At 52.6% G+C, this 27,924-nt stretch overlaps 2 protein-coding genes and 1 long non-coding RNA gene across 6 annotated transcripts; 2 read left to right on the top strand and 1 right to left on the bottom strand.

Annotated features, from left to right (window-relative positions):
* Positions 1 to 26: 26 nt before the first annotated feature.
* RANBP3 (RAN binding protein 3) lies at positions 27 to 23,166 on the top strand. 4 transcript variants are annotated; one of them, XM_083594628.1, is made up of 18 exons: positions 27 to 134; positions 2,783 to 2,838; positions 5,845 to 6,018; positions 9,240 to 9,276; positions 10,024 to 10,110; positions 11,582 to 11,653; positions 11,745 to 11,810; positions 12,293 to 12,385; positions 13,439 to 13,545; positions 13,816 to 13,905; positions 14,413 to 14,516; positions 14,683 to 14,761; positions 15,896 to 15,998; positions 16,807 to 16,931; positions 17,519 to 17,639; positions 19,035 to 19,177; positions 19,521 to 19,701; positions 20,439 to 23,166. In XM_083594628.1, exons 1-18 carry the CDS (start codon positions 95 to 97, stop codon positions 20,480 to 20,482), a joined length of 1,722 nt encoding a protein of 573 aa, XP_083450754.1. In that variant the 5' UTR covers positions 27 to 94; the 3' UTR covers positions 20,483 to 23,166. The 4 variants fall into 4 exon arrangements, with proteins under 4 accessions (XP_083450754.1, XP_083450756.1, XP_083450755.1 ...); XM_083594629.1 differs by lacking the exon at positions 27 to 134 and adding an exon at positions 1,263 to 1,381; XM_083594630.1 differs by lacking the exon at positions 5,845 to 6,018.
* LOC310753658 lies at positions 18,388 to 18,958 on the top strand. Its single transcript, XR_014543431.1, has 2 exons — positions 18,388 to 18,637; positions 18,803 to 18,958. It is a non-coding gene; the product is annotated as an uncharacterized lncRNA (long non-coding RNA).
* Positions 23,093 to 27,484, bottom strand: CAPS (calcyphosine). Its single transcript, XM_083594920.1, has 5 exons — positions 27,278 to 27,484; positions 26,208 to 26,306; positions 25,564 to 25,741; positions 24,412 to 24,621; positions 23,093 to 23,322 (listed from the first exon to the last, which is right to left on the bottom strand). Exons 1-5 carry the CDS (start codon positions 27,382 to 27,384, stop codon positions 23,221 to 23,223), a joined length of 696 nt encoding a protein of 231 aa, XP_083451046.1. The 5' UTR covers positions 27,385 to 27,484; the 3' UTR covers positions 23,093 to 23,220.
* Between the last annotated feature and the right edge of the window lie 440 nt (positions 27,485 to 27,924).

Genomic DNA, 27,924 nt, shown 5'->3' with positions numbered 1-27,924 from the left:
GGGTGGGCTGCGTGGGGGTCTCCCCTGCCCCAGGCGCCCAGAGGAGGGGGATGAGCTGGAGGCGCTGTGCTGGAGGAGAGGGGCAGCCCCCTGGATGTTTTGGGAAACAGTGAAGTGGGTCGCTGGCTGGGGAGGTGAGTGAGGATTTCTAAAATCCGGCACGTTGACAGGAATCTAATTAATGAATTATTATTATTATTATTGCACACTGCGGATTGTGATCGAGATGTTTTCGGACGCAGCGAAGTGGTTCCCTGGCTGGGGAGATAGATGAGAGGCTGAACATTAATTTCTTTTAATTCAAATTAACTTTATTAAACATCAATTAAACTCCATTTACAAATTTGTAATAACACAGTTTTTTGGGGTTCGGTACTATTAGTCTTTCCCATAAGGACTAGCAGCATTAATATCTAATAACCTGGTGCAGTATTTGAATTAAAAGATCCAACTCCATCTGGTACGTAGGCTGAGACCCTCCCTGCCCACAGACTGTCTGGCCAGAGTGGTGCATGCTCTGGTTATCTCCTGCATGGACTACTGCCATGCGCTCTCCGTGGGGCTCCCTTGGAAGGTGACCCGGAAACTACAACTAATCCAGAATGCGGCAGCTAGACTGGGGACTGGGGGTGGCCGCCGAGACCATATAACACCGGTCTTGAAAGACCTACATTGGCTCCCAGTACGTTTCCGAGCACAATTCAAAGTGTTGGTGCTGACCTTGAAAGCCCTAAATGGCCTCGGTCCAGTAGACCTGAAGGAGCGTCTCCTCCCCCATCTTTCTGCCCGGACACTGAGATCCAGCGCCGAGGGCCTTCTGGCGGTCCCCTCACTGCGAGAAGCCAAGTTACAGGGAACCAGGCAGAGGGCCTTCTCGGTGGTGGCGCCCCCCCTGTGGAACGCCCTCCCACCAGATGTCAAAGAGAAAAACAACTACCTGACATTCAGAAGACATCTGAAGGCAGCCCTCTTTAGGGAAGTTTTTAATGTTTGATGCGTTACTGTATTTTAATATTTGTTTGGAAGCCGCCCAGAGTGGCTGAGGAAGCCCAGCCAGATGATGATGATGATGATGATGATGATGATGATGATGATGATGATGATGATTATTATTATTATTATTATTATTATTATTATTATTAGACCCAGGCGCCAGTACCGGCTTTTGGGCGCGAGGGGGCGCCGCCTCTATGACGCCTTCCTGCGCCTGCGCCTGGGCGAGAGCCCGCCTTCGTTTCGGAGGCGGAGCCCGGAGGCCGCGCATGCGCCCTTGCTCCCCGCGGGCTCCCCGGCCGGGCAGAGCGGCTCTTTTGCCCGGGCTGGGCGCGGTGCATTGTGGGGAGTGGCTGAGGAAGTAAAATGGCGGACCTGGCTAACGAAGGTAGGCGGCGGGGGGGGGGGCGGGCGGCGGCGGGCGAGGGGCGGCGGGCCGGGGCGGAGGGGGGGGCGGAGGGGAGGGAGAAGGCGCCCGCCGGGCCCGAGGAGGAGGCGCCGCCCGGCCCCGCCAGGCCCGGCCCGGGAGGGCGCGGCCCGGCCGGACAAAGGGAGCGGCCTGGCCGGCGGGGAGAGGGCGCCTCTGAGCATGGGCAGAGGGCCGGCGCCGGGGGAGGACTGGGCGGCCGAGGGAGCGCGGCGGGCGCTGGGCTCCGCGGAAGGGAGGGCAGCCTGGGCGGAGCAGGCGGAGGAGCCCGGCGTGTCGCCGCCTCTGGCCCGCCCCTCCGCTTCCTCGCGAAGTAAGGGAATGGGGGGTGTCGAGAGGCAGCAGTGCCTCTGAGCATGGGCAGAGTGGCGCCAGCAAGTGGAGTCCCGCTTAGGATGAGAGGCAGCGGGACCTCTGAGCATGGGCAGAGTGCTTGCCCCAGGGGAGGCGGGCCAAGAGTTAAACAGTGGAGGGAGGGCTGCAGAGGCCGAGCCCCTCCAGGCGAAGGGGAGCCGTGCCTCGGAGCAGAGCCGGAGGGCCCTGGCTTGTTTGGAGGAGGAGCCTGGCGTGTCGCCACCTCTGGCCCGCCCCTCCGGTTCCTCGGGAAATAAGGGAATGATGGGTGTTGAGAGGCAGCAGTGCCTCTGAGAATAGGAAGAGTGCTTTCCCCAGGGCAGGTGGGCCAAGGGTTAAACGGTGGAGGGAGGGCTGCAGAAGCCGAGCCTCTCCAAGCGAAGGGGAGCCATGCCTCTGAGCATGGGCGGAGGGGTAGGATGAGAGGCAGCGGGACCTCTGAGCATGGGCAGAGCGCCTGGGCGTGTTTGGAGGAGGAGGAGTACGCTCTCCATTTCCTCATGGAAATAAACAGCGAGGGAATGATATTATTATTATTATTATTATTATTATTATTAAATTTCTATACTGCCCTAAACCCGAAGGTCTCAGGGCAGTTCACATAAACATCTATCGCATGATAGATGTTGAGAGGTAGCAGCGCCTCTGAGCATAGGCAGAGGGTGCTTGGGCTGGGGAGCAGACCAGATTAAGAACAGCCGCCCATCCTGCGCATGTGTGTGTGTATATATATATATATGTATATTTGTGTATAGCGCATATTGGTGCAGGTAGGTATTTTAGGCTGCGAAGGAGAGGATCAGCAAAGGAAGAGAGAATTGAGCCAGGCAGGGAAAGGGGAAACCAAGCCTGCTTCAGGCAGAATAAATTCCGGGAGGCGAGAGTGCCTCTGAGCATGGGTGGAGCTTTGCTTCACATACACTGTGTGGTTGTGCATTTGTGGAGACAGCAGCAGGCTGTGCGTTCTGCGTTAACCCGAGTGCCTTTCTGCTTTTGGTCTCTCTGCAGAAAAGCCAGCCATCGCCCCTCCCGTCTTTGTGTTTCAGAAGGAAAAGGCACAGAAGGTAAGGAAGCTGGGCTTGGAGCGGGGGCTGAGAGGGACTGGGTTCGAGGAAGCTTTGGCTCTCTGCTTGCTGCTGAACGACAGCTGCCATCGCCCCTGGACAGCGACAGGGCTGGCTGCTGGTGGCTGTAGTTCCTCAGCCTCGGGGGACTAAAGGGTCCTTCTGCCCACATTCAGAAATCCCTGCTTTGGGAAGGCCCCAAGGAGACGGGGTGCAGGACAGCAAGGTTTCTGTACAGAAAAGGAAAGGTTTGCAAGTCTCCCCCTGCTCCCGTCTTCGCGTTTACATCCTGCAGGGCAGACAGTCATATGACAACAGTGGGGCGTGTGCATCCCATGTTAGTCCTACACTGTGAAAACACTGGGCACGGCTCCCTTCTTTATTCCCTTGATTTATATCCCACCTTTCGTCCGAGGAGCTCAAAGTGGCATGCCTGTTTCTCCTTCCCCTTTCCACTGTTTTCTCCCCAAGGCCCCTGCGAGGTAGGCCAGGCTGGGAGCTCTTGACTGGACCCAAACTGTCTCTTGGTGGGACTGCGGTTGATGGTGAGAGAGTCGCAGTTAGGACTCGATTGGATCAGTTAGTTCAGCTGGGAAGAACAAAACTCCCCCACTTTGAATCAGCCTAAGAATTGACTGTAAATTTGAGAGGGTCAGTGTTGTCTGTGCTCTCCAGACTTGGTTGGACTTCAGCCCCAGTGTGACTGAGGGGGGGACTGTTGGGGAGGGGGGTCCTACCAGGAGACGACACAGCTTGAATTTGGGCCTTTCCTCAATCAGCTAGAAAGGTCCTCCATCAATGGGGAGGCAGGTTTCTTTTCATTAGAACGAATAAAGGATTGACGCAGTTTAATGCAGACCATTGATAAAAAGCTTCTCGCTTTGCAAAAAAGGGAGGGCGTCGCGCCTTCTACGATTTCCGTCTGCCGCAACACGCCTGTGTGCGTACTATCTCGTTCGTTTTTATTTTATTTGCTTGCTCAAGTTGCCCACCGCCCTTCCTCCGGAGATCCCAGGGTGGTGCACAATGAAAAAATGCAAAATACATAACGGAACAAAAAGCAAACCAATAACCCCCCCGTCCTGCCAAAGCTGTGAGAAGGCTGCAGAAATACGAAGGCCCAGCTATAGAGAGACATTTTTGCCTGGCACCCAAAGTGATGGAAGGAAGGCTGCCGGTGAGCCTGACTCCAGAGAGCACCCCATATCTTGAGCAGGGGTGAGGGAGAATGTGGCCTTTGGTGCTGTCCCCAAACCACACACCCCTCCTCACCCTTTGCACCTTCTTTTTTGGTGGGGGGCTGGCTGGGGTGTGTCTTTAGACTCTGACGACCCGGATCGCGGGGCGGACATGCACAAAGGTGAGTAAAATCTAGCCTACTGTACAAAGGTAACCGCTGCTTGTGCCAGTCGCTCCGCTGCCCGATTTTGCCTCTAGCCCCTGGGAAGGGAAGGCAGCCCTCACCTTGGCCCTGATCTTAAAGCCCAAAGCCCCTTGTTTTGGGAGCAACTGCTCATTTTACCCATGTGCTGATTTAGTTGTAGGCAAGTCGGCGACTTGGGAAACTCATATGATGGGTAGATTAAAAATTGTTTGGGCGGCGGCCCTGAGTTCCTTGCAGCGGCTTTGCAACTCCTTTTGCCATTGGGTTTTTTGCCCCGTGGTGATTGTTGGAACACGGTGGCCTCTGCTGCCCTGAGAATCCGCTGGCTTCTGCTGGACTTGAGAATTGCGTGTTTTCTCTGTCAAATTGGAGTGGAAATATACCCGGCCCATGGGGCTGAGTCTTAATATTATTATTTTGTCTCTGTGTGTTTTTGTCTCAGGCGGTTTTAAGGCTGAGCCACTCCTACAAAAAAGTTGTGTTTTGAATAGCTTGGCAATGTGGTGTTTTATCGGAAGGGGTGTTCAGTTTTGAACCCACCAGTTTGCCTTGTGCTGTTCTGTTTTCCCCCGTGTTGCATATGTTTGATTGTGAGCCCACAGGCAGGGACAGTCTGATCTTCTTATAAGTGCCTGGCTCATAGCATTTTCTTTAGGCGCTCTGGATGTCTGAAGTAGCCGTGATAATCTATCCAGCGCATGGGTGTTATTCATGCCAGAGACAAATCCTCCTCTGCAGGGTCGTTGCTCGTGGCAGGAGGATAGTAAAGCGCGAATTCCGCATACTCTGCCTTTCCGAAGGACCTAGGAAGAGGCCTGCATGTTCAGGCCGTATAGTTCAGGGGAGGAGGCGCCTGGGAAAACAGTCCCAACCTAGATCCGCTGTTCTGGAAAGCCCCGTGTCTGTTGCTGCAGCCTTGCAAAGCGATCGGTGGCGGTTTAAGGACTTTTTGCTTTCCTGCCAATTATTGTTTCTTAGTACAGCGGTACCTCTGTTCTCGAACGTCTCCGTTGACGAACGTTTCGGAACCCAAATGCCAAAAACCTGGAAGTAAATGCTTCCGTTTTTGAATGGTTTCTGCGGCATGTTTTTCCATTTTCTCAACTGAGTGAGTGTGCAGACGGCCCTTTGTGCTTCAGTTTTCGAACGTTTCGGAAGTCAAATGGTCTTCCAGAACAGATTACGTTCGAGAACCGAGGTACCACTGTACTGGTTTTTGTTTTGTTTTTTGTAAACTGCTCTGAGGGGACCCGAGGGGTCATCCAGTCCAGCCCCGTGTCATGCAGGAACCACAGCTTAAATGCGACAGTTGGTAGCGGAAGCACAACTAGCCAGAACACCCTGCTGCCGATACCCGTAAATAAGGCCTGAAAGATTCCTCGGGGTCTCATCTCTCTTTTTCAAGGGGGGGTCATTGATGGGAGACAGCACGACCTCAGGAGGCCTGCTTGCCCCAAGAACCAAACCCAGCGCCCCAAACACAGGAGTGCCGTGGGGCCTTCACGCTGCGGGACCATGATGCTGGCCGTGATGCCCGGCTCCCAATGGACCCCCCCCCCGCGCCCTCCTCCCTCCTTCCATTGCCTGGCACTGAAGGGCTCTTCTTCTCCTTTGCCCCCCAGTCCCTTGCAGAGCAAAAAGGGGTGTCGGACTCAGGCGAGGACCCCCCGGGAGAAGCAGAGCCTCCTCGCCGGCCTGCGGGTCACCCCAAGTCACCAGGGGGGTGCAACTTTGAGGCTCCCGCCCCCCCAGGGGCCGATTCCCGCATTCTTCCGGTTCGGCCCGGACTGGCGAGGGTAAGTCTTGGAAAAGCTGGCCGGGAAGGCCGTCCACGGAAACTCTCTCTTGAGTTCTGTCTCTCCCCCCTCCCCCAAATTTCTCTGCACTTAAATATATATGACCCAGCCTTGCAGTTTAACTTGTCTGCAGCGGCACAGATGCCTTCCCAGAGCTTTGGTTTTTCCCTCCCAAAAGTCAGCAGCGCAGAGAGAAGAGGACACAGTTTTTCCTAATTTCCGCAGCCCGAGGACCCCGCTCCCCCAAGGGTGCAGCCAGAGGCAAAAAAGGGGGCCATGCAATCAGTGTGGTTCCTTGTACAGTAGGCTGGCCAAATCGCCACAGTTCAGGTGCTTGATGGAGACAGGAAGCTGTCCCAGGGAGAGACGTGATCCCCACACCCGTCTCCATTCTGGCCGAGGAATCGGACGCCCTCCCAAGGCCTCTGACTTGCCATCCGCTCTCGGGCCTGACCATTGGCCCTGCTGGCTGCTGGGAGTTGGTGCTCCAGGAGTGCCCGGAGGGCACAAGCGTGGCCAGCCCGGCCTGGAGACATCGGAACAGGTTTCCTTTGCCCTGTATCCGGGGGTGAGGGTGGCCACCCGCTGTGTGGGCCTTGGGAGGGTCGAGCTCAGGCTGGAACAGGAGTTCCGAGATTGGGTTGGGTGCGCATTCAGTGGGAATTCTGGGACGGGGGTGGGCGAAGGTGTGCTTAGTAAGGGAGGGAACGAAACTGGGTGTCATCTTTGAGAGTGCCAAGGATGCAGTCCTGTTTTTAGAGGTTTCAAACGGCTAACAGATGCCCCACGAGCTCCAAGGCAGGGGGTGGTGGATAGAAATACAGTGGTACCTGGGTTACATACGCTTCAGGTTACAGACTCCACTAACTCAGAAGTAGTACCTCGGGTTAAGAACTTTGCTTCAGGATGAGAACAGAAATCGTGCGGCGGCAGCGGGAGAACCCATTAGCTAAAGTGGTGCTTCAGGTTAAGAACAGTTTCAGGTTAAGAACGGACCTCCAGAACAAATTAGGTACTTAACCCGAGGCACCACTGTACAAAGAAAGGTAAAGGTACCCCTGCCCGTACGGGCCAGTCTTGACAGACTCTAGGGTTGTGCGCTCATCTCACTCTAGAGGTGGGAGCCAGCGCTGTCCGGAGACACTTGCGGGTCACGTGGCCAGCGTGACGACGCTGCTCCGGCGAACCGGCACCAGTGCAGCACACAGAAACACCGTTTACCTTCCCGCTATAAAGCGGTGCCTATTTATCTACTTGCACTTAAGGGTGCTTTCGAACTGCTAGGTGGGCAGGAGCTGGGACTGAACGACGGGAGCTCACCCCGCCGCGGGGATTCGAACCGCCGACCATGCGATTGGCAAGTCCTAGGCGCTGAGGTTTTACCCACAGTGCCACCCGCGTCCCAACTGTACAAAAGGGCTGGTATTATTTTTGTTTTTATTCTGCCCTTTGTCCGAAGAGCCCAAAGTGATGCCGGAACCCATACTTTGGGGGGTGAGGGGGAGCATGGGGTGTTTCCAGGTCAGGAATGGCGGTCCTGCCCAGTGTTCGAAACCCCTCAGATGCCAGGCACATTTTGCAACCGCATGGAGATCTCTGGGTGCCAGGCTGGCAGCTGGCATCTCCCTCCGGCTGGGCCCTCCGGCTTCCTTAAGCAGGTCAGCAGAAGAAGAGCTCATTCTCTGCATTCATCTCCCACCTCTTTCTCCAAGTTCTCCCTACAACAGCCTTGCAAAGGAGGTGAAGAGGCTGCGACTTGACTTCATGACCAAGTGGGGATTTGAAGCCTAGCTCTGCGTTGCCCACTCTGACTGGCATCCAACGGCATTCCAGGGTTTCAGGCGGGGGTCTTTGTTTGCCAGCCATGCCTGGATATGCCGCCGGGGGGGCCTTGGGCACCCTTTGCGCCCCTGAGCCAGTGCCCTTCAGTGGAAGGGAGAAGGAGGGTGCTTCAGGGTTATGTCTTAGCAGCATATCTTTGGGCTGGGGGTTGGCAGGGGACGCCTCTTCCAACACAACGCTTGCCACCTGCCCTTTTTGGAAGTGTCGGGATTTGGAAAACGAAGCGAAGACAGCACCCTTGCCCCTTAATCTGGGGCAGCGCTGCAGCCTTGGCAGTGTTTTAAAATCAGTCTGCCCCCCAGGCTGGCCCTCCCAGACGCCGCAGGGGCTCAGGTCGCCCAGCAGCTCCAGAAGCCGGGAACGAGAACTGGAAACACAGCAACCTTTGGAGGGCCGCAGATTTCCCATTTATTGGCCTGAAGTTCTCCTTCCCTCCGATTCCCTCCTTCCTCCTCCTGTTCCATCCTTGGGTGCAGCTCCCAAACTTGCTCTCCTGTTCTGTGATTTTGGCCAATTTTTACTTAGTTTTAATTGAATTTTTAATAGCATCGAATAGCTTTTGGGGAGGGGGCGAAATACAGAAAAAAATGTTGTTTTTTTAAAAAACGTTTTCATGGTTGTCCAGCTGAGCTAAACGTTAGGAAGAACTTCCTGGCGGTAACAGGTCTTCTTCGACAGAGGAAGGCGATGGGCTTTTCAGCTGCAATTCCTGCATTGCAGAAGGTTGGACCAGAGGATCCTTTGGGTCAAAGAATCGTAGAATTGCAGAGTTGGAGAGGACAATTCTATGACTTCCCGAGTCCTTAGGAAAGCAGGGAAAGAATGGCTGCGTCTGTCATCACAAAGAGTCCTGCAACCTGAATTAAAACAGTTGCTTCTTTCCTTTTCTTTTTAACTTAAGCAATTTAAAAGTAAGCTTGGAGTGTGCTAAATCCAGACACTCACGTATACCTGTGGGACCTTCTTAGCTGCCATGTCTGCATACAAAGTGCTACCTTGGCTCTCGAACTTAATCCATTCCGGGAGTCCGTTCGATTCCTGGAACCGTTCGGAAACCGAGGCGCGGCTTCCGTCCTGCAGCCAATCGGAAAAGCCATTCCGAAAAATGTTCGCAAACCAGAACACTTGCTTCCAGGTTTGCAGCATTCGGGAGCCGATTTGTTCGGGAACCACAGTACCACTGTAAAATAAAATTTGACCAAACAGCAATGAACTGGATCCTTTTCGCTTACATGAGTTGTTTTCAAGGTGGGCGATTTGCCAAGGCTTGGATTCCCAATAATTGTGTGTGTGTGAGAGAGAGAGAGAGGGGGGGGGGAGAGAGAGAGGGAGGGCGATGCAATCTAACTCTTACACGCGTGTATATATATTTGTTACAGAGGTCAGCAGATGGGTCAAGTCCAGAAGACGGGGAAGGTGAGGGAGACCTCGTGTCCGCTGCCTAGAGACAGTCCAGAGGCGCCCCGAATTCCCATTCTCGGGGTGATGATGTGCCAGAAAGAGACACTGTCGGGATGGGTTGCGCGGAAGGCCGGAATGTTTGCGTCGCCGGCCAGGGTGCATGGGCTTATTTCATTCCCGCCATTCCGGCCAAGGGTTTCGCTCCCGCAAGTAAAAAAAACTCCCGGCAGTCGGTGGGGCCGGCTTTCACGTCGGGCGTGAGAGGGAGGTGGTGGGTTCCAGGGGAGGGCCAGACAAGGGATCAGAGAGGGAGAGCTGTGAGCGACAGCCACGCTGGCCAGCCGAGGCTACCAGGGGTCAGAGGCCAGAAGCACTTGGGGGACCACAGACACCCCCTTCCTTAGGGCCCACTCAAGACGTTTTGCCGCCTGAGGACCAGAAGGCACCCTCTCCCAGGGCTAGTAGTTGAATCTTACTCGGAAACTGGTGGGAAGACACCGTAGCAGGCATAGGGCAGGCTGCATGGCAGTGACAACTCTGGCCACTCCTCGCCCCTCAGCTTCTGCCGCCTGAGGCAGCTGCCCCACTCTATCTCATGACAGGGCCGGCATGGAAGACACAGCCATCAGAGGAGTGCCCATCTGTTTTCAAAGCCTACTTTCAGGTGGTCCCTCCTGTTAGCTGGGTTTCAACCCCGAAGTTTGAGACGGTACAAAGTGGGCTTCCCTTTCACCCTCTCTCTTTCTCTCTCGTTCCCCACAGAGTCCGACCGAGAGGATGGGAGCTACTGCCCCCCGGTCAAGCGCGAAAGGACCTCTTCCCTCACACAGTTCCCGCCTTCACAGTCAGGTAAAGGAGGACGGTTTATTTTCTCAGGGGGCTTGCGGCATTTTTCTTGCAATGCGCTTCAGCTAGGAGCCGGAAGGGGAGGTAGATCTGGGAATGGGACCGGCTGTCGGGAAACACAGCTCTGGGCTCCAGATTTTGTGCTGGGCTGATATCGGAAAGGACGGCTGTGACATAAATTGCCCATTCACTGTCTAGCAATGGAGAAAGGGTGTGAGCAAATTAAGTGAGAAATGAAACGGCTCTGGGGCAGATGGGCTGGTGGTCTCATCCAGCAAAACTTGTCTTCTGTTTTTATGGGTGCTTGCTGTGGGGAGTCAGTGGTGTCCTGGTTGGGATGCCACTCAGTATTGATTTCACACACACAAGCTGTTTCTCTCTTAACTGCAGCAGGGCGTCTTTCCTCAGCACCAGGGAAAATACACCCTCCCATTTCGTAGAAATTGCTTCGAAAGGAGCTGCGTGTCTTGTCCCCTAACCTTTCCAGGGACAGTTGGAAACATACCATATTTTTCGCTCTATAAGACGCACCAGATCACAAGACGCACCTAGTTTTTGGAGGAGGAAAACAAGGAAAAAATACTCTGAATCTCAGAAGCCAGAACAGCAAAAGGGATCGCTGCACAGTGAAAGCAGCAATCCCTCTTGCTGTTCTGGCTTCTGGGATAGCTGCGCAGCCTTTTGAGGGAGGGGAAAAGTGAGTCTTATAGAGCAAAATACTCTAAATGCTCTTTCCCTTAAAAACCTGAAGCCTTCCTGCTAGGAATTAAGGCTAATGAAATCCAAAAAAAGTTCAGGAGAGTCTTTATGTATATTACAGTCACTGCTGGAATTCTAATCGCAAAAGGCTGGAAGGGAGAGGATATCCCATCCAAATTAGACTGGCAAAATAAAATAAGAGAGTACTCTGAGCTGGTGGGATTATCAGCAAGGCCAAGAGAACGTTACAGATGAAAAATTTATCAGAGAGTGGGATATATACAGAGTGTGTGTAAAAGAACATTGTCAAGAGATCAATCCGTTGGCAGGTTTGGATTGAGCTTCGGTGTGTAAATAGGATGATTTTATAGAATAAAATTTATAGCTAGTTAAATAACGTGGAGAAAGTAAGTTTAAGCACGCATTTAAGGAATTCAATTTGGGAACGCAGGGGAAGATTGGATGTACAAATTGATGTACAAAGCAAGTGTTAGTTTAAAAATTAATAATTGTGTATTTTTTGTTTCTCATTTTGCCTATAACATCTATTGTACGTTTCTGTTATAAAGTTTTCAAATAAAGCATTTAAAAACGGGGAAAAGGAAACATACCCTTTAAAAAAGAAGTTGGGGTGGGGATTCGAACTCAGCTCTCTCCTAGCTTCCCCACTTACTGCCACCTTATGCTGATTCTCTGGGGGTGGGCAGCAAAATTGGGGGGGGGTGGCACTGTCCGCCAGGCTCTGAGCATCCTCTCTCACCCTCTCCTCTTCCAGTGACAAAGAACAATGTCTTCATGCCATCGAGCTTATGCGAGCCTTCGGCGGGGAACTCCGACTCTGAGCCAGGTGAGGGTCTCGGCTGGGCTGCCTCCTTACCCCCCTCCCAGTTTTGGAAGTGGGAGAGAGAGAGAGCAATGTTTTTCGTTTTGCGTTCTAGAGGAAAAAAGCACTGGGTTCAGGTTGAAGCCCCCCACTCTCATCCATGGCCAGGCGCCCAGCGCAGGTAAGGAACAAGTTTTTTTACCCGAGGGCACTGGGGAAACAGGGGCGTATTTGCTGCCAGTATGACTATGTTAATATTCCACCTTTCCTTTCCCGACCTCCTCGTACCATCGGGAAAGTAAGTTTTATGAATATAAGGGATGGAAACTATACCTGTTTTGTATGTGTGTTTTTTCTTTTGTGGATTGTATGTATTGTTATTGTTTTTGTTTTTATTGTTCTGTTTATTCTGTTTTAAATAAATTCCTAAACTTTAATAAATATATTATAATAATAAAAAAAAATATTCCACCTTTCCTCCAAATTTTCCACATTTTCTTAAATCGGAGTCCCCCAAAATAGGGAGCGTCTTATAAAAACATTAGGAGGGCATCCAGGTTAGGGGCTGCGGGTGAGTTTTGGACCGGGCTGGGGAGGGAATCCGCTCCTTCATCCCTGGGGAAGGCCCAAGGGAATCCTTTCTTCTGTTCTCGTCCCCCGCAGGGGTCCCCAGCCAGAAACCGAAGGAACAGCAGAGAAGCGTCCTGCGCCCGGCAGTATTACAAGCCCCACAGCCAAAGGCTTTCTCGCAGACAGGCAAGTGACTCCCCTGGGCACGGGAAGCAGCCAGGAGCAGGGAGCAGCCAGACGTGCTTCCTGGCTCCGTGAGCAGCCTTGTTTCTGGCAAGTAAGAGGGTCCCCATCAAAGCCCAGCATCCTGTCCAACCAGGATGGCGCTGGAGGTGAAGTCAGGAGGTGGGCGGTTCGAATCCCCGCGACGGGCTGAGCTCCCATTGCTCTGCCGCAGCTCCTGCCAACCTAGCAGTTCGGAAGCACACCAGTGCAAGTAGATAAATAGGTACAGCTGTGGCGGGAAGGTAAACGGCGTTTCCATGCGCTCTGGTTTCCGTCACGGTGTCCCACTGCACCAGAAGCCGTTTAGTCCTACTGGCCACATGACCCGGAAAGCTGTCTGCGTACAAAGGCCGACTCCCTCAGCCTGAAGCGAGATGAGCGCTGCAACCCCAGAGTCGCCTTGGACTGGACTTAATCGTCCAGGGGTCCTTGACCTTTCACCCAACCAGAGACCCCAAAGGGAAGCCTAAATGTGTTCTGGGGTTTTCCCCAACCCTCCGGGCCAGAGGGAGATTTCTGTCGCAGAAGCCGAACTCCTTGTGCTAATGGAACCAAACCCATCCAAGTACAGTTGTACCTCGGAAGTCAAACGGAATTCATTCTGAACATCCGTTCAACTTCCAAAACGTTCACAAACCAAAGCACGGCTTCCGATTGGCTGCAGGAAGCTCTGGACGTTTGGCTTCCGAAAAGAGTACACAGACCGGGTTTGTGATATTCAGGAGCCGAAACGTTTGACTTACAAGGTGTTTGGAATCCAAGGTACGACTGTATTGATTTTGCTTTATGCTAAAAATGGGTCATGGATGTAGGTCCCTCTTTTTGGCTTCCCCTCGGGGCACCAGGACGCTGGACGAGATGGGCCTGATCCCGCAGCCGGGCTCTGCTTAAGCCCTTGCGATTCTGCCCCGCTTTTAAAAACCAACAAAACCGTCGCTGAGAAATAAGGGCTCTTGCCAGAACGAAGCCGGTGCTCCTTGCCTGCTTTTAAACGGGGCGTTTTCTCCTCCGCAGTTCCAAGCAGCGGGACCAACGGCGTAAGCATCCCTCCGGATCCCGTGGCTGCCGTGTCGGAATCCGCAACAAACGCCGTGCCCAAAAGCCCCGACACAGAGGAGAAGGTGAGTCTGTCGGGAGCCCTGAGGTGTCGGTGGAGGGGAAGACGTGGGCCGGCGTCTTGTCTGCCGGTCCTGGGTTTTTATTCTGCAATTTGATGATTGGCTTGTGGTGTTGGGGGGACCCTCGCTGCAGGAATACGGGGGGCTCCCTCAGTGCAGGCATTCCCTGGCTCCCAAAGACACACTTTTTTGGGCCAGTATCCCCCCCTGAACATCTGCTTTTAGCTGTTTTGTTGGTGCTTTCTAACCGTGTGTTTCTGTTCGTTGCTTAAGGAGTCCAACAGCACTTCGGAGACAGAGAAGGCAGACCAGAACACGCCACAGTCCTTCGTGTTTGGGCAGAACCTACGGGACCGTGTGAAGGTACCTGTAAATTTGATAGTATGATAGGCAGGATGGGAATACTGTTGGCACCCGTCTGTCCTGAGAGACAAGGGAGTGAAGCCAAATAGCTGTGTGAGCAGCGCCAAAGCGATGTCCCCAGGGCGCAAGCCTGGGCAGTGGGTCTGGGGGTCCTGGGCTGCCCAGATGACAAGACACCCCCCCCCCCCCGCTGATGTGGACCAAAGGAAAGCAGAGCAAGACGTTTTTGGCACCCGCTTGGCTGCCAGAAGGAGCCGTACCAGACGTCGTAATCCTTGGGGACTCCAGATTTGTGTCGGGTTTATTCCTCAGCCTTTTTCTCTCCCAAAGATGTCCCACAAAGTTTCGGGTCAGCGTTTTCCTGGACGGCCTCCCTTCCCATCTGCCCCCCCCTCTAGGGCACATGTAGAAACTGCTTTCCTGAGCTAGAGAGAGGCAACGGCCTTCCTCAGCTCTCCCCGCCCCCCAAATCTCGGCGCATCTCACTGCTTCCCGTCTCCATCCCAGCTAGGGGACGAGGCCGATGGCGCCGTCGACGCACAGAACTCCCGGCTCCCCAACTCGGAGGCACCTCTGGCCACAAACTACTTCCTCCAGTACATCAGCTCCAGGTGGGAAGAGACCGCCGGCGACCCCCCTCCCCTTCCCTTCGCTCTCCCTGGGTTCTGCAGCAGCCTCGAACCCCAGGCCTTCCCTCCTTCCTCTGCGCCGAGAGGGCGGCGAGTCCGCTGTGTCGCTGTCGCGGGGGAAAACAGAGCGTTCCTCTTTTCCCTGCAGCATAGAAAACTCTACGCACAGCGCCGAGGCCCCCAGTAACAAGTTTGTGTTTGGCCAGAACATGAGCGAGAGAGTCTTGGTGAGTCCGCCTCCCTTCTTCCTGTTTGCTCCTCTGGAGTCCAGAGACAGAGAACAACATCCCTGCGAGGCCACTGACCATCTGTTTGCCTTCCTCTTCGTTGCATTTCTATATATCACTTTTTGCTTCCTGGGAGCTCAAGGCAGCCTGCACGGTTCTCCCCCTCTAAGGCCCCGCAGTGACTTGTGAAGTTCCCTTGGGGGCCGGGGGCCGCCTCTAAGCCCGGCCCACCTCTCAGGGTTGTTGTGGGGATAGGAGGAGGAAGTGAGGGAACCATGCACATCGCCTGAGCTCCAGGCAGTAGAAAGGTGGGGTGCAAATTCAGTCACTCAATGAATTCTTTGAATTCCAAAGTGAAAACAAATCTAGGTTTTCCCCCCTCTCCATTTGGGGGGCAATTGAGGTTCTGGCAAGGGACGCGGGTGGCGCTGTGGGTTAAATCATAGAGCCTAGGGCTTGCCGATCAGAAGGTCAGTGGTTCAAATCCCCGCCACGGGGTGAGCTCCCGTTGCTCAGTCCCTGCTCCTGCCAACCTAGAAGTTCGAAAGCACGTCAAAGTGCAAGTAGATAAATGACTGCTCTGGCGGGAAGGTAAACGGCGTTTCTGTGCGCTGCTCTGGTTCGCCAGAAGCGGCTTAGTCCTGCTGGCCACATGACCCGGAAGCTGCACGCCGGCTCCCTCGGCCAATAAAGCGAGATGAGCGCGCAACCCCAGAGTCATCCGCAACTGGACCTAATGGTCAGGGGTCCCTTTACCTTTTTACAAGTTTCTGGCAGCCGTGTCCATTGCTCCTGAGAGCTTTCAGTTCTGTAGATTTAGACAGCAAAGATGGAACGGGGTGCTTGAGTGTCCTGGTTTCATAGAATGGGAAAGGGAAAGGGAAAGGGACCCCTCCCTCTGCTTAAAAGCCTCCAAGGAAGAAGAGCCCACAACCGCCTTGGGGAGTCCATTCAAGAATTCAAATACTTGTGGGCAAGTCCCACCCAGGTGGGAACTTATTGCAGGGCAGCCGGCTCAACTTCCCAGCAGGATGCAGCCCCAGGACAGCCGCCAGGTCCCGTCCCCCTGGAAGCCGGCCTGGAGCCTTTCCTCGGTAGTGTCCCTGTTTTCTGACCACCGCTCCTTTCCGGCAGAGCCCCCCCAAGTCGAGCGAAGCCAGCACGGACAGCGTCAAGGAGAACGCCGGCGGAGATTCGGGCTCGGAGTCTTCGTCGCAAGAAGCCACTCCCGAGAAAGGTACAGTCGTCGGGCTCCCTCTTCTCCCCGTCTCTCCATCAACTCAAGAGTCGCACGCACCGAAGTCCGGTGCGTTTTGGCAGCTGGGCTCTTCCTCGACCCGGGTGTCAAAGCAGGGAGGGGAGGAACCATTCGTGCTGTGACGTTTCAGAAGCCCTCTCCACTCCGCCACCAATAATGCGGCTTATTTTATTTTATTTTATTTTATTTTAAGGTAAGCGCAGGTGGCGCTGTGGTCTAAACCACTGAGCCTCTTGTGCTTGCCGATCAGAAGGTCGGTGGTTCGAACCCCTGCGATGGAGTGAGCTCCCATTGTTCTGTCCCAGCTCCTGCCTACCTAGCAGTTTGGAAGCAAAGCAGTGCAAGTAGATAAATAGGTACTGCTGTGGCAGGAAGGTAAATGGTGTTTCCGTTTTAGTTGACCCAAAAGTTTAAAAAGGAATGGGAGGTTCATAGGCGGTATTTAAAAGAACATTTTAAACAATATTGTCCTTATATTAAAACTTTGGAATGCTTTGAGTAACTCTCGGAATTGCATACGGTATAAAAAACACAAATAAGATATAATACAGGCTAAGTTTATTGAAAAATAGAGGCGAGTAGCAAGGAAGCAAAGAAACTCAGCAAGGAGGTCGGAAGTCGATGGCTGATACGTTTTTGTGTTTTCGCGTTGTACTGTTTTCTTTTTTTGTGAGTTATGTGCTGTGTTTTTATTATTTGTGTGTCTTGTCTCATTTTTAAACCAGTGAAGATTGAATTTTAATTTTAATAATAATAATGATGATGATGTGGCTTATCCGTTCTCCAGCCAACAACATTTCAGAGTCGCTGGCCGAGTCTGCTGCAGCCTACACGAAGGCGACGGCCAGGAGGTGTCTTCTGGAGAAGGTGGAGGTGATCACGGGGGAAGAAGCCGAGAGCAACGTCCTACAGGTAAGCAGGAGAAGTGGCAACGGCAGCATCCCATGTGCCATCTCTGCAGGGACATTTGCAACGTTTAAGACAGTTGGATTGGTCAGAAGCACAGCAGCCGTCAGAAGTGGACTTGAATCCTGATTTGGGAGAAGGAGCAGGCTAAACAATGCAAGTGTTATATGATATACTATACTAAATATAAAATAATATACAGTCGTGCCTTGGTTCTCGAATGGAATCCCTTCCGGAAGTCCACCTGACTCCCGAAACCGTTCAAAAAACCAAGGCACAGTTCTTGTCTTCTTGATTTCTGAGCTTCCCAGTTTTGCCAGTTCGGCATAGTCCATTGACTTGGTTTACACTTTGTTGATTGGCGGCCCCAGTTCCCCTCGCAGCCTCCTTCACGCCACTCTCGGCGCTCTGCGCATGCTCCAGTTTCCTTTTCCCGCAGATGCTCCTTGCTGCCGCCTCCGCCTTCTGCGCTGGGCCCGTCCTGGAGTTCCCGTTCGCAGGGCTTTGCGGGGAACGGCGGTCTTTCCTCCTGCAGCTTTCGATCTCTGCTGCCTTCGCTGCTAACGTCCTTCAGCCCCTTTCCTCTGTTGCAGATACAATGCAAGTTGTTTGTCTTTGATAAGAACTCCCAGTCTTGGGTCGAAAGAGGCCGGGGACTCCTGCGGCTCAACGACATGGCTTCCACGGACGACGGGACGCTACAGTCGCGCCTTGGTAAGAGCAGGGGCAGAGGGGAAGCGCCCGTGAACTGGGGGTCGCAGCCGGGGGCCAGCCGGGGAAGCGTCTGCCAGGGGAAGCGTTGCAAAGCGTTGATTGATGGGGTCTGTGTGGAGAGGGTAACAACGTTCAGATTTTTGGGCATTGAATTACAAGAGGATCTGTCCTGGAGTGTCAACACAAGGGGGCTTGTGAAGAAGGCGCAGCAGAGATTGTACTTTTTGAGAATTTTAAGGAAAAACCATCTTCCGCAGAAACTGCTGCTTGCCTTCTATCACTGTGCCATTGAGAGCGTGCTCACTTATGGCTTATGTGTGTGGTACGGAAGCTGTACTACCCAGGACAGGATGGGGTTGTGCAGAGTTGTTAAGGCAGCAGAGAGCATTGTTGGCTGCCCACTCTCCACCTTAGAGCAGATTTATGCCACAAGGTGCCATAGGAAGGCACTGGACATAGTAAAAGATCCATCGCATCCTGGTCACTGTCTCTTCGAGCTCCTGCCGTCGGGACGGAGATACAGGACGATGAAGACAAGAACGAGCCGTCTTAAGAACAGCTTCTTCTCCAGAGCGATCTCGGCCCTGAATGGGAAGCCTGGACTTTGAAAGTCATCTAATCTTCCTTGCTGTACTATACTGTATTGTTTTAATTAGTGTTTTTATGGAGCAGTCAAGTAATTTCGTTGTCCCCGAGAGGGGGCAATGACAATAAAGTTATTATTATTATTATTATTATTATTAAGCCGGTCGTTGGGGCTGAGCAGGACCCCCAGAGGAGATAGAGCACTTCCTTAGAAAGATATTCAAATGCCACTGATTCCGACGGAAACGAGGAGGAGCTTTCTGACAGCAAGATGATGCAAAAATGATGAGGATAATAAAGTTTATGCCCCGCCCATCTGGCTGGGTTTCCCAGACACTCTGGGCGGCTCCCAACAGAACTTGAAAAACACCATCAAACATTAAAAACTTCCCTGAACAGGGCTGCCTTCAGATGTCTTCTGAAAGTCATTTTGTTGTTAATAATGATAATAATAATTTATTATTTATACCCTGCCCATCCAGCTGCGTTCGCCCAGCCACTCTGGGCGGCTCCCAACAGATTAAAAACAGAATTAAACACCAAACATTAAAATCTTCCCTACACAGGGCTGCCTTCAGGTGTCTTCTAAAAGTCAGGTTGTTGTTTATTTCCTTGACATCTGATGGGAGGGCGCCACCACCGAGAAGGCCCTCTGCCTGGTTCTCTGTAACCTCGCTTCTCTCAGGGAGGGAACCGCCAGAAGGCCCTCGGGAGGAGGACCCCGGTGTCCGGGCTGAACGATGGGGCTGGAGACGCTGTGATCCGAAATAAACGCTTGTTTGCTCTTTTGAAATCTCTCTCTCTCCTCAGTGATGAGAACGCAAGGCAGTCTTCGGCTAATCCTGAACACCAAACTGTGGGCTCAGATGCAGATCGACAAAGCCAGCGAAAAGAGCATCCGAATCACAGCGATGGACACAGAGGACCAAGGAGTCAAGGTCTTCCTTATATCGGTAAGGAGGCGGGATTTCCATGTGTCATACTTTCCCCCCCTAAACTGACGCAGAAATTGCATTAGCCTAAATTGTGCGAAAATTGGAATTCTTTAAAATATATACGCCCAATTTTCCTATGCTCCACAACCCCGAGATGCATTTTAAATAAAAGCACACATTCTACTCATGTAAAAAGACGCTGATTCCCGGATCGTCCGTGGGCCGGATTGAGAAGGCGCTTGGGTCAGATCCGGCCCCCGGGCCTTAGTTTGCCTACCCCTGTATTAGGGTTACATTAGGAAGAAGAAGAAGGGGGAAGAGGTGAAGGGGTTTTGAGAGCGAGCCCCTCTTTGCCCCGCAGGCCAGCTCCAAAGACACGGGGCAGCTCTATGCGGCCTTGCACCACCGGATCCTGGCCTTGCGGAGTCGGGTGGAGCAGGAGCAGGAAGCCAGCAGTGCGGCGCCGGAGCCCGAAGTGACCCAGTCCAACGAGGAGGACAGCGACGACGACGTCCTCGCCCCCTCGGGGTCGCCCGGAAGTGGTGAGCCAGGGCTCCCTTTTCCAGGGGCCTTAATCTCCCACGTTTTTCGGCGTTGCATTTTCAGTTTCCTAGACCGGGGGCTTTACTAACGGCAGAGGAGGTTTGAGGATTTGCAAGGAATGGGGGTTTTTTGTTGGGGGGTTGGGGGTTGGAAGGGAGATAATCACACAGCGTTGTAGAGTGTGTGGGAATGTTTATTATTATTATTTATTTCTTCCCCGCCAATCTGGCCGATGTTTTAATGTCTTTTCAACCCTTTGTTGGAAGTCGCCCAGAGTGGCTGGGGAAACCGGCCGGATGGGTGGGGTATAAAGAATAAATTATTATATTATTTTTATTACTTTTTAAAAAACCAAAAATCCACTGTAATTGCTCCCTCCCAACTTTGCTCAAACTCCCAACTTTCCACAACCCTCAAAGAACGGCGCAAGGCTTTGCTGTTGTGGTTTTTGTTCCATTTTCATGTTCTCTTAAGATCGTTTTTGCCCCTTTGTGTGCCGGCTTCGCAGCGAGCCCTTGAGGGCGCTTATATGGAGGGTCGTCCGTTATCCTATTTTGTGGGTTTTATTTTTTTATCTGCATGTCATTTGGATTTATTTGGCAGCTGCAGAAAATTCGTAATGAAGCGTTAGGGGCGGGGGAAATTACTCTAGTCGCCTGGAGCCGTGCTCTGGTCTCCCTAGGTGAGCGCCATCGGCTGCTTTTGCATCGCCTCCTTCTCTCCCCCCCACCCGCAGGTCCCACAAACGAAGGGGACGGGCAGACGACGGGCGGCACATAGCAGCCGCGATCCGCGCCGCCGGCAAGAGCCGCCGCCCCCCGCCGACACCACCGCCCTCTTTGCAGACCCCCCTCTTGCGGGGCGGGGAGGACCGCCCTCCCTCCAACCAGCTCTTGCTCCGGGCAGCGACGGAAGCGCTCGAGATTGACGAACTCTGCACATCCCAGTTCTGGTTTTTTGTTTTTTCTTTTTCTTTCCCCCCTTCCTCCCCCATCGTGCGTTGGACTTTTGGGGGGCGGGGCAGGGGGGCGGATCTGTCGATTCCATATTAAAACGAGAAAACGCAGCGGACTTTGGACAAAACAGGCTGAATGTGGTTTTGGGACATGTACAAAAAGAGAAAGAAAATGCTCATCATATTGATGAGCCCAGGGAGGAGAGGAATCCCCTTTTCCTCCCTTCCTCTCTCTGCCCCCCCCCACACTTGGCGAATATTTGGGGGGGGGAGGCGCCTTGAGACTTGCCACGACTTGCCCACGGGGAACCTCCCGATTCTCCTCTCCGGTAGCCCTCCAGGCCTGCGCCGCAGACGAATCCCTTCTCCGACCGCCATCCCTGCCGGATTCCACACGGAAGACTCTCTTCTCTCCCCTCACCCCAATTTGCCATTTCCCCTCCTCTTTTTTTTAGAAAAAAACACTGCCCCCAACAGAAGAACCTTTTTGCTCCCGTCTTTCGTCCGACGGACATCTCTTGTCATGTTTTCTCCTTCCTCGCCTCGTGGCTGATGCGGAGAGAGGCTTTGCTAATTTTTTTTGGGGGGGGGATGTTTTTAAACTCTGCCTTTCCCCCCAGTCACATCTCACCAGGCCAATTCCTTCCTCCGGTTTGTTGCTGTTATTATTATTATTACTACTGGTTTGCCTGGCTTCAGTCGTGGCACAAACTTCTCTTCGAAAGGTAGCCCCCGCAGTTTTGAACCAGATCCTCCATCTCTCTTGTGTGTTGAGCAAATGGGGGGGGGGACCTTCTTTTCTGTTCTTATTTAAGACAAGCAAAGCCATATATATATATATTAACACACACACGCATATATATATAACTGGCACCAATGTGTTTGTCGGCTTGTGTGTGTCTTGGTTTTTCCTTCCTAGCAAATTCCCCCCAAATTTCCTCCTGGTCTTGTCACAGCGCCAAACAGCCAGTTTGTAGGGTGAGAATGGGCTTTGATTTGCTCCCCCCGCCCCGGCCAATCTGGGAATATTTGCTGGGCACGCAAAGAGAGAAAAGAGATACCCGCCCCAAGCGCCTTTCCCCTCGGTCAGCCTACCTGGGGTTTCGGGTCTGTGTGTTTATTTCTTTTCTGGCTTGGTAAAAACTTGCTGCTGTGTGTTATTATTCATTACTTTAAAAATCGGAACGTGCCCTGGAATCACCATCTTTAGGACGGGGCGGGGGGGCTCTATTCTCTGCCCCTGCGGCTTTTTACTGGCCAAAGATGGGTCGCTCCGTCTTTTTCTGGATTACTAGTGGGCGGCGAAGATGCCTCCAGGGTAAAACAAAGGCAGCCTCAAAACGTATGTGGCCGGGAACCGGACATGGCACCCTTCAGGTTCTGGATGGGGGCACAGGTGGGATTTGGGGGGACACCCCCTTGCTTCCTACACCTCGGCCGGGCCACGCATGAAACGGCTGGCAAGAAGGCGGAGGGGGGGAGATACACCAATCCACGGAGAATGGTTGGAAAAGCAGGCCGCTACTCCTGCTGGGCCCACAGTTCCAAGTCAACAGGGCCATGCCTGGTGGGGAGCCCTGGTGCGGCTGAACTACGACTCCCAGCTAGTCCGGGAAGGCGGGAGTTCTAGTTCAGCAGTGCCCAGAAGGCCAAAGGGCGTTTTTGCCCCTTGAGCCGAGGCAGCCCCGGCTCCTGTCTCCCCCGCATGACGGCTCCTCCAGCGCTGGCCGTTTCTGCCTCTCCGAAGAGCGACAACTTTCCCGGCTCTTTGTTTTTACCGGAGAAAATTGGGTGGGAAAATCTGGTCCTCGGCGTGAGAGAGACTCGCAAGATGTGTGTTTACGCAGGCGTGGCAAGGGGGCTGAGGGCTCCCCCATTTGGGTCTCGCATGTGCGAAAGGGTTCGCAAGAGGGCAGCGCTCGAATGGTTCCAGTGGTTAACGTTGCATTGAATGTGTTTAAACAGTTTTCCTCCCACAGAGTTCATCCTTTCGGGGGGGGGGGCGGAAAGAAATTATACACACACACATATATATATATCTGGCAGCTATTTATGGATGTGGTTTGGAGCCGGACACAGGTCACTTGTGGCGAAAGAAGAGGAGAGGGCAGACGGGAAGATGGAATTTTAAAAATAATTTCTCGTCTCTCGTTTCCTGTGCATACTTTAGCCGGTCAGAAAACACTGTTTTTCCCCCTTTTCTGTCCCCCCTCCCTGGCCCTGCGTTTTATTATGGCATCCTTGTTCCTCTCCCCAGGGATGGAGGAAGGTTGGCTGGGCCAGAGAAGAAGGCTGCTGCGTTGAAACTTTTCCCTTCCTTCCCCCCCGTTTTCAACGCTCCCCCCGCCGCCTGCCCACTTCGAGCCCAACTAGTTGGGAAAAAGCAAAATACGATTTCCCCCCAAAAAAGCAAAAGACTCAGACAACGCCCCCTGTGTTTTGGAAGATTTCTGTACAATTGTCATATCAGATGTATTTGGGAATTACATTAAAAAAAAAAGAGACAAAACTTGTACAATAAGTCCTTGCTTGCTTGCTTGGCTGGGTTTTTCTTCCGTTCTCGCTAAATCTTCCAGGCGGCTTTCACCATGCCCACGAAATACTCGTCGCTGTCAATGGAGGCGCTGACGGCGCTGTAGTAGTTCAGGAACTCCTCGGCCGTCACCTGCAGGTACAGAAAGCCTGACGGGTCTGCCGCCTATTCGACACGCACCACCCTCACGACCATTTATTCCTGCCTTGCCGGGGGGAAAGACTACAGGACCCTCGGGGATCCCATCCAACTCTGCAGTTCTCGGATTCTAAGGTCGTCGTTATGTAAGTACTAACCAAAGTTGTATGCCTCTTTTCACCCATAGATCTTGGGGCAGTTCTCGGCGTAAAAATTATTCTTAATAACCTGCCCAGCTAACTGGGTTGCCCCAGCCGCTCTGGGCAGCTCGCAACAGAATATTGAAAGCACAATAAAACATCAGACATTTAAAACTTCCCTAAACAGGGCTGCCTTCGGATGTCTTCTAAAAGTCAGATGGTTTATTGCCTTGAGGGAAAGGGCTTTCCACAGGGTGGGAGCCACCACCAAGAAGGCCCTCTGCCTGGTTCCCTGCAACCTCGCTTCTCGCAGGGAGGGATCCGTCCTCGGGAGATGGACCCCGGTGTCCGGGGTGGAGACACTCCTTCAAGTATACTGGGCCATTTAGGGCTTTCAAGGTCAGCACCAACCCTTTGAATTGTGAACGGAAACGTCCTGGGAGCCAATGTAGCTCTTTCAGGACCGGAGTTATGTGGTCTCGGCAGCCACTCCCCGTCCCCAGTCTGGCTGCCGCATTCTGGATTAATTGCAGTTTCTGGGTAACCTTCAAAGGGAGCCCCACGTAGAGCGCATTGCAGTAGTCCAAGCGGGAGATAACCAGAGCATGCCCCACTGTGGCCAGTTATATCAGCTTTTATACCTCCTTTCACCCATAGATCTCAGGGCGGTTTTTGGCATAAGGTGAAAACCAGCCAGGTTTTTATGTCCAGGCAGGGCGATCTGTGGCCCCTGGGCTTTGGGATCCCCAGGGACCAGCATGGGCAATGGTTAGCGATGCAGGTGGGAGGAGCGGCAGCCAAAACGGCAGGTTACTCCATCCCAAAGGACCTGAGAAGAGCTGTGCCGAATCAGGCTAGCAGCCCATCAAGCCCCGCGCTGGGGGAAAAATTCCTGCATTGCCGGGGGTTGGACTAGATGACCCTGGGTGTCCCTTCCTCTCACCTTCCCGTCCTTATTGTCCGGGGAGTCAAAGCTGTCCAGGAAAGAACGGAAGACCTGCTCCTCCGTCCACTCGCCGCTCTTGAACTTGGGGTGGGAGCGGCCGTTGTAGACCCCGCGGAGGTCCTCCACCGTCACCAGGCCGTCGCCCGTCTGGTCCAGTTTTTGGAAGGCCTGGTGGATGACCTCCTTCCTGGCCTTGGACATGGGGGGCTGGGAGGAGAAGCAGAGAGAGAGAGAGAAGCAAGGTGGCAGTTTCTGTCAGTTACTAAGGGGTTTAACAAAGGAATTTCCCTGTATTGCAAAAATAGATGAACTCTAAACTATCACAGGCAACACGCGGCTAATAAGAATATTAGTAATGTGTGTGGATAGATAGATAGATAGATAGATAGATAGATAGATAGATAGATAGATGGATGATGGATGCAGGTACCAAATTAGAACAAGTAGTCAAATAATATCACAGAGGCAAACAAGCCTTTCAACAGTCACAACCCAGTAACCTTGCGATAATAGAAGCTCCAAGCTTAGAAATTCTTAAACAGAAAGTATGTAATAGAATCGCAGAGAATGAGAGTCTATCGTTGTTGCATGAACGGAATTAGATATTAGTTTCTAATATTCTTATTAGCTGCTTGTTGCCTGTGATTGTTTAAAGTTGCTAGGTGGGGGCAGCAACGTGGATGGGTGGCGGGGAAGTTTAAAGGAGGTTTTGCGACCTTTTTAGTTCAAGGAAAACTGGGGTAATGGGATGCAGGCCTTATAAAAAATAAAATTCTCATAATACAAGTAGAATTCGTGGGCATACACCGAAGCTGAGCGTTGGGAAATTTGGAATAGATAAAAGGAAGAACGTCTTCATGAAGTGCAGAGTTAAACAGCGGAACTCTCTGCCACTGGAGGCAGGGACGACCACCAACTTTGGAAAGAGGATCGGACAACTTAACGCAGGAGTGCTTCTGAATTTATTTATTTATTTGATCCGTATACCACCTTTCGTCATGAGATCCCAGGGCAGTTCACAGAATAAAACGCAAGGATTAAAACAAGCAGGGCCCGTTGCAGAGAGTTTCTGCTGCTGCGGCATGGAAATGGAGCCTCCATGGATGGAGGCAGTCTACATTAGAACGGCGAGGAACGAGACTCGCTCACCCGCAAGGCCTCCAGGAATTCGTCAAAGTCCAGCGTGCCGCTCCGGTTCTTGTCGCAGAAGGCGAAAATCTCCTGCGCTTCGGCCCGTTCCAGGGGGACCCCTGCGTCGCGGAGCCCCTGCACAAATTCCTCCAGGTCCAAGGTTTTGCTCCGGTCGTCATCCATGACCCGGAAAAACCTGCAAGAGAAAAGGAAGGTTTTGCTTTCCCGTGAGATATTTGTTTTATTTATTTTCTATATTCCGCTGGAGTGCAAAAAAATATATTGACAAAGTGGTCTACAGGAAGGATGAAATGGTAAACTTGCCAGCGAAAACAGCTGTTTAAAGCGTTTGCAATTAAATTAAAATCGCTACGCTTGGAGGGGGGGGCGATTAAAACACATGCCAATATTTCTGGACAAGATAATAAAATGGTGCTTTTAGAGGGGACACGGGGGTATGCGTACCCCTAAATATTTTGTGAATCATTTGTACTTTTGTCCATTTACTGTGTTTATTTCCCCCAATTTGAACTATAAATTGGTGATTTTCTTGAGTCAAAATGAGAGCACCCCTAAATATATTTTTTAGGGGGGAAAAGCTCTGGTATTCGGCAAGAAACGAGTAACGGCTGTCAGACAGAACAAATCTGTCCTTTACGTACCTGGCCAGCCCCTTAATCCCCGAGGCCCCTCTTTCCAGACACTTGGCCCGGAGTTTCACGATGGCACCCGTCTCCATTTTGACCTTGGCGCCGGGGAATCTGCAGAGGGAAAAATACACCCAGGGTAGATCAGGCCCCTCGCCCTCTTCCCTGTCGCCCTGCTAAAATGTGTTGTAATGAATGGGTCGCACCCAATGTTCAGTCATTGCGGGCCCACTGAATTTTCTGGCATAATCAGTTGGGAGGGGACCCTAAGGGGTCATCCAGCCCAACCCCCTGCAGTGCTCGGGAGCAAATGGTCCCCAAAACACCTTCGCTGCCGTCAGCTGTGGTTAGGGTGCTGTCTAGGAGGCCAGAGCATTTAAGAATACAGTGGTGCCTTGGCTCTCAAACTTCATCCGTTCCAGAGGTCCGTTCCAAAACCGAAGTGCATTCCCATAGAAAGGAATGTAAAACGGATTAATCCGTTCCAGACTTTTAAAAGCAAACCCTACAACTGCAATTTAACGTGAATTTTACCATCAATCCATAAAATGAAAGCAATAATGTGCTGTACTATAAACAAGGAAGTATCGTAGATAAAAATTAAAAGAAAATTTGGCCCCCCTCTGGAGCCCCCAGCATGTTGGGAAACTCCTGTCCGCCGGCTCCCTCCTTCCCAAACCACGTCCGCCTTCCTCCCCTGCTCTTGGCTCCGCTCCCCCGAGATCCCTCTCAGACCACAACCCGGAATTGCCTCTTGGACGGGGCTCAGCCTCGCCTTGGTTTTGCAACCTCCACTTAAATCTCCCTCCTTGGCTCTTTGGGGAATTAAATTTAAAATTCCCTCGGCTGGGATCAAACCGGCCAGAGCATCCCAAGACCCAGGGGAGACAGGAGGACATTGCAAAATCCCTCTGGCCTTGTGCAGAGTACTCTCCTGGATTTTGTTGCCAGGATGAGGCAAAACCCTGCTCCCAACATGCAGGGTGAAGTAATAAAACCCCTTTAATTTCCACAGGACTATTGGGAGCAGTTTAGAGAAAGCCGTTAAAAGGACATTATTATTGTTTTTTTGCCAAACCTCCTACCTGGGTGTGTTTCGTCTTCTGCTTCCTGGCGGCGTCTGAGCTCTGCCTGGCAAACTTCCTTGCACAGAGCTGGCGGCGATCCTGAGTTTGCTGGCAGACGTCTCCATAGCAATATCCCCCGGTTGCCAGGAGGCGCCTTCGGGGCCGGGCTGGCAGCCCAGGGGAAGGCCTGGCAGGCGGGCATGGCAATTGGCAAAGCAGGGGAGTCCAGCCTGCCACGTAAAAAAATAAAGTAAAATGACAGTGTGCCACGTCGGGTTTGGAGCCCTCGAGGATCCTGGTGGCTCTTGCAGGGCCAGGGGAAAATAATAATTTGTGGGGTGGCACTGTGCAGTTTCTAAGTGGGCACACTGAGCCCCATGCATTGCAGGGGGTTGATCTAGATGACCCCTAGGGGGGCCATTCAGATCCAATTCAATGGTGTAACGTTGGAAAGTGTTGATCATTTCTCCTACCTGGGCAGTTATCTTTCCACAAGGGTCAACATTGATGCCAAAATCCAGCATCGCCTGAGCTGTGCGAGTGTGGCTTTCTCCTGATTGAAGTGCAGAGTGTTTGAGGACCGGGATATTCACAGGGAAACCAAAATGCTTGTTTGCAAAGCTATTGAACTACCAACCTTACTGTCTGCTTGTGAAACATGGACC

Source organism: Podarcis filfolensis, assembly GCF_964270895.1.
Source record: "Podarcis filfolensis genome assembly, chromosome: 18".
Classification (NCBI taxonomy): Eukaryota; Metazoa; Chordata; class Lepidosauria; order Squamata; family Lacertidae; genus Podarcis; species Podarcis filfolensis.
Note: the sequence above shows the minus strand (reverse complement) of the source record. Positions and strands in the feature narration are given on the sequence as shown.

Excerpts from the sequence above, each read along its gene's own strand:
- CAPS (XM_083594920.1), bottom strand. The coding sequence starts at position 27,384 with ATGGAGACGTCTGCCAGCAAACTCAGGATCGCCGCCAGCTCTGTGCAA. Across the intron at positions 26,307-27,277 it reads AGAAGACGAAACACACCCAG|ATTCCCCGGCGCCAAGGTCA; the intron begins GTAGGAGGTTTG and ends TTCCCTCTGCAG. Across the intron at positions 24,622-25,563 it reads AATTCCTGGAGGCCTTGCGG|CCCCCCATGTCCAAGGCCAG; the intron begins GTGAGCGAGTCT and ends TTCTCCTCCCAG.
- RANBP3 (XM_083594628.1), top strand. The coding sequence starts at position 95 with ATGTTTTGGGAAACAGTGAAGTGGGTCGCTGGCTGGGGAG. Across the intron at positions 2,839-5,844 it reads AGAAGGAAAAGGCACAGAAG|TCCCTTGCAGAGCAAAAAGG; the intron begins GTAAGGAAGCTG and ends TTTGCCCCCCAG. Across the intron at positions 19,178-19,520 it reads TCAAGGTCTTCCTTATATCG|GCCAGCTCCAAAGACACGGG; the intron begins GTAAGGAGGCGG and ends TTTGCCCCGCAG.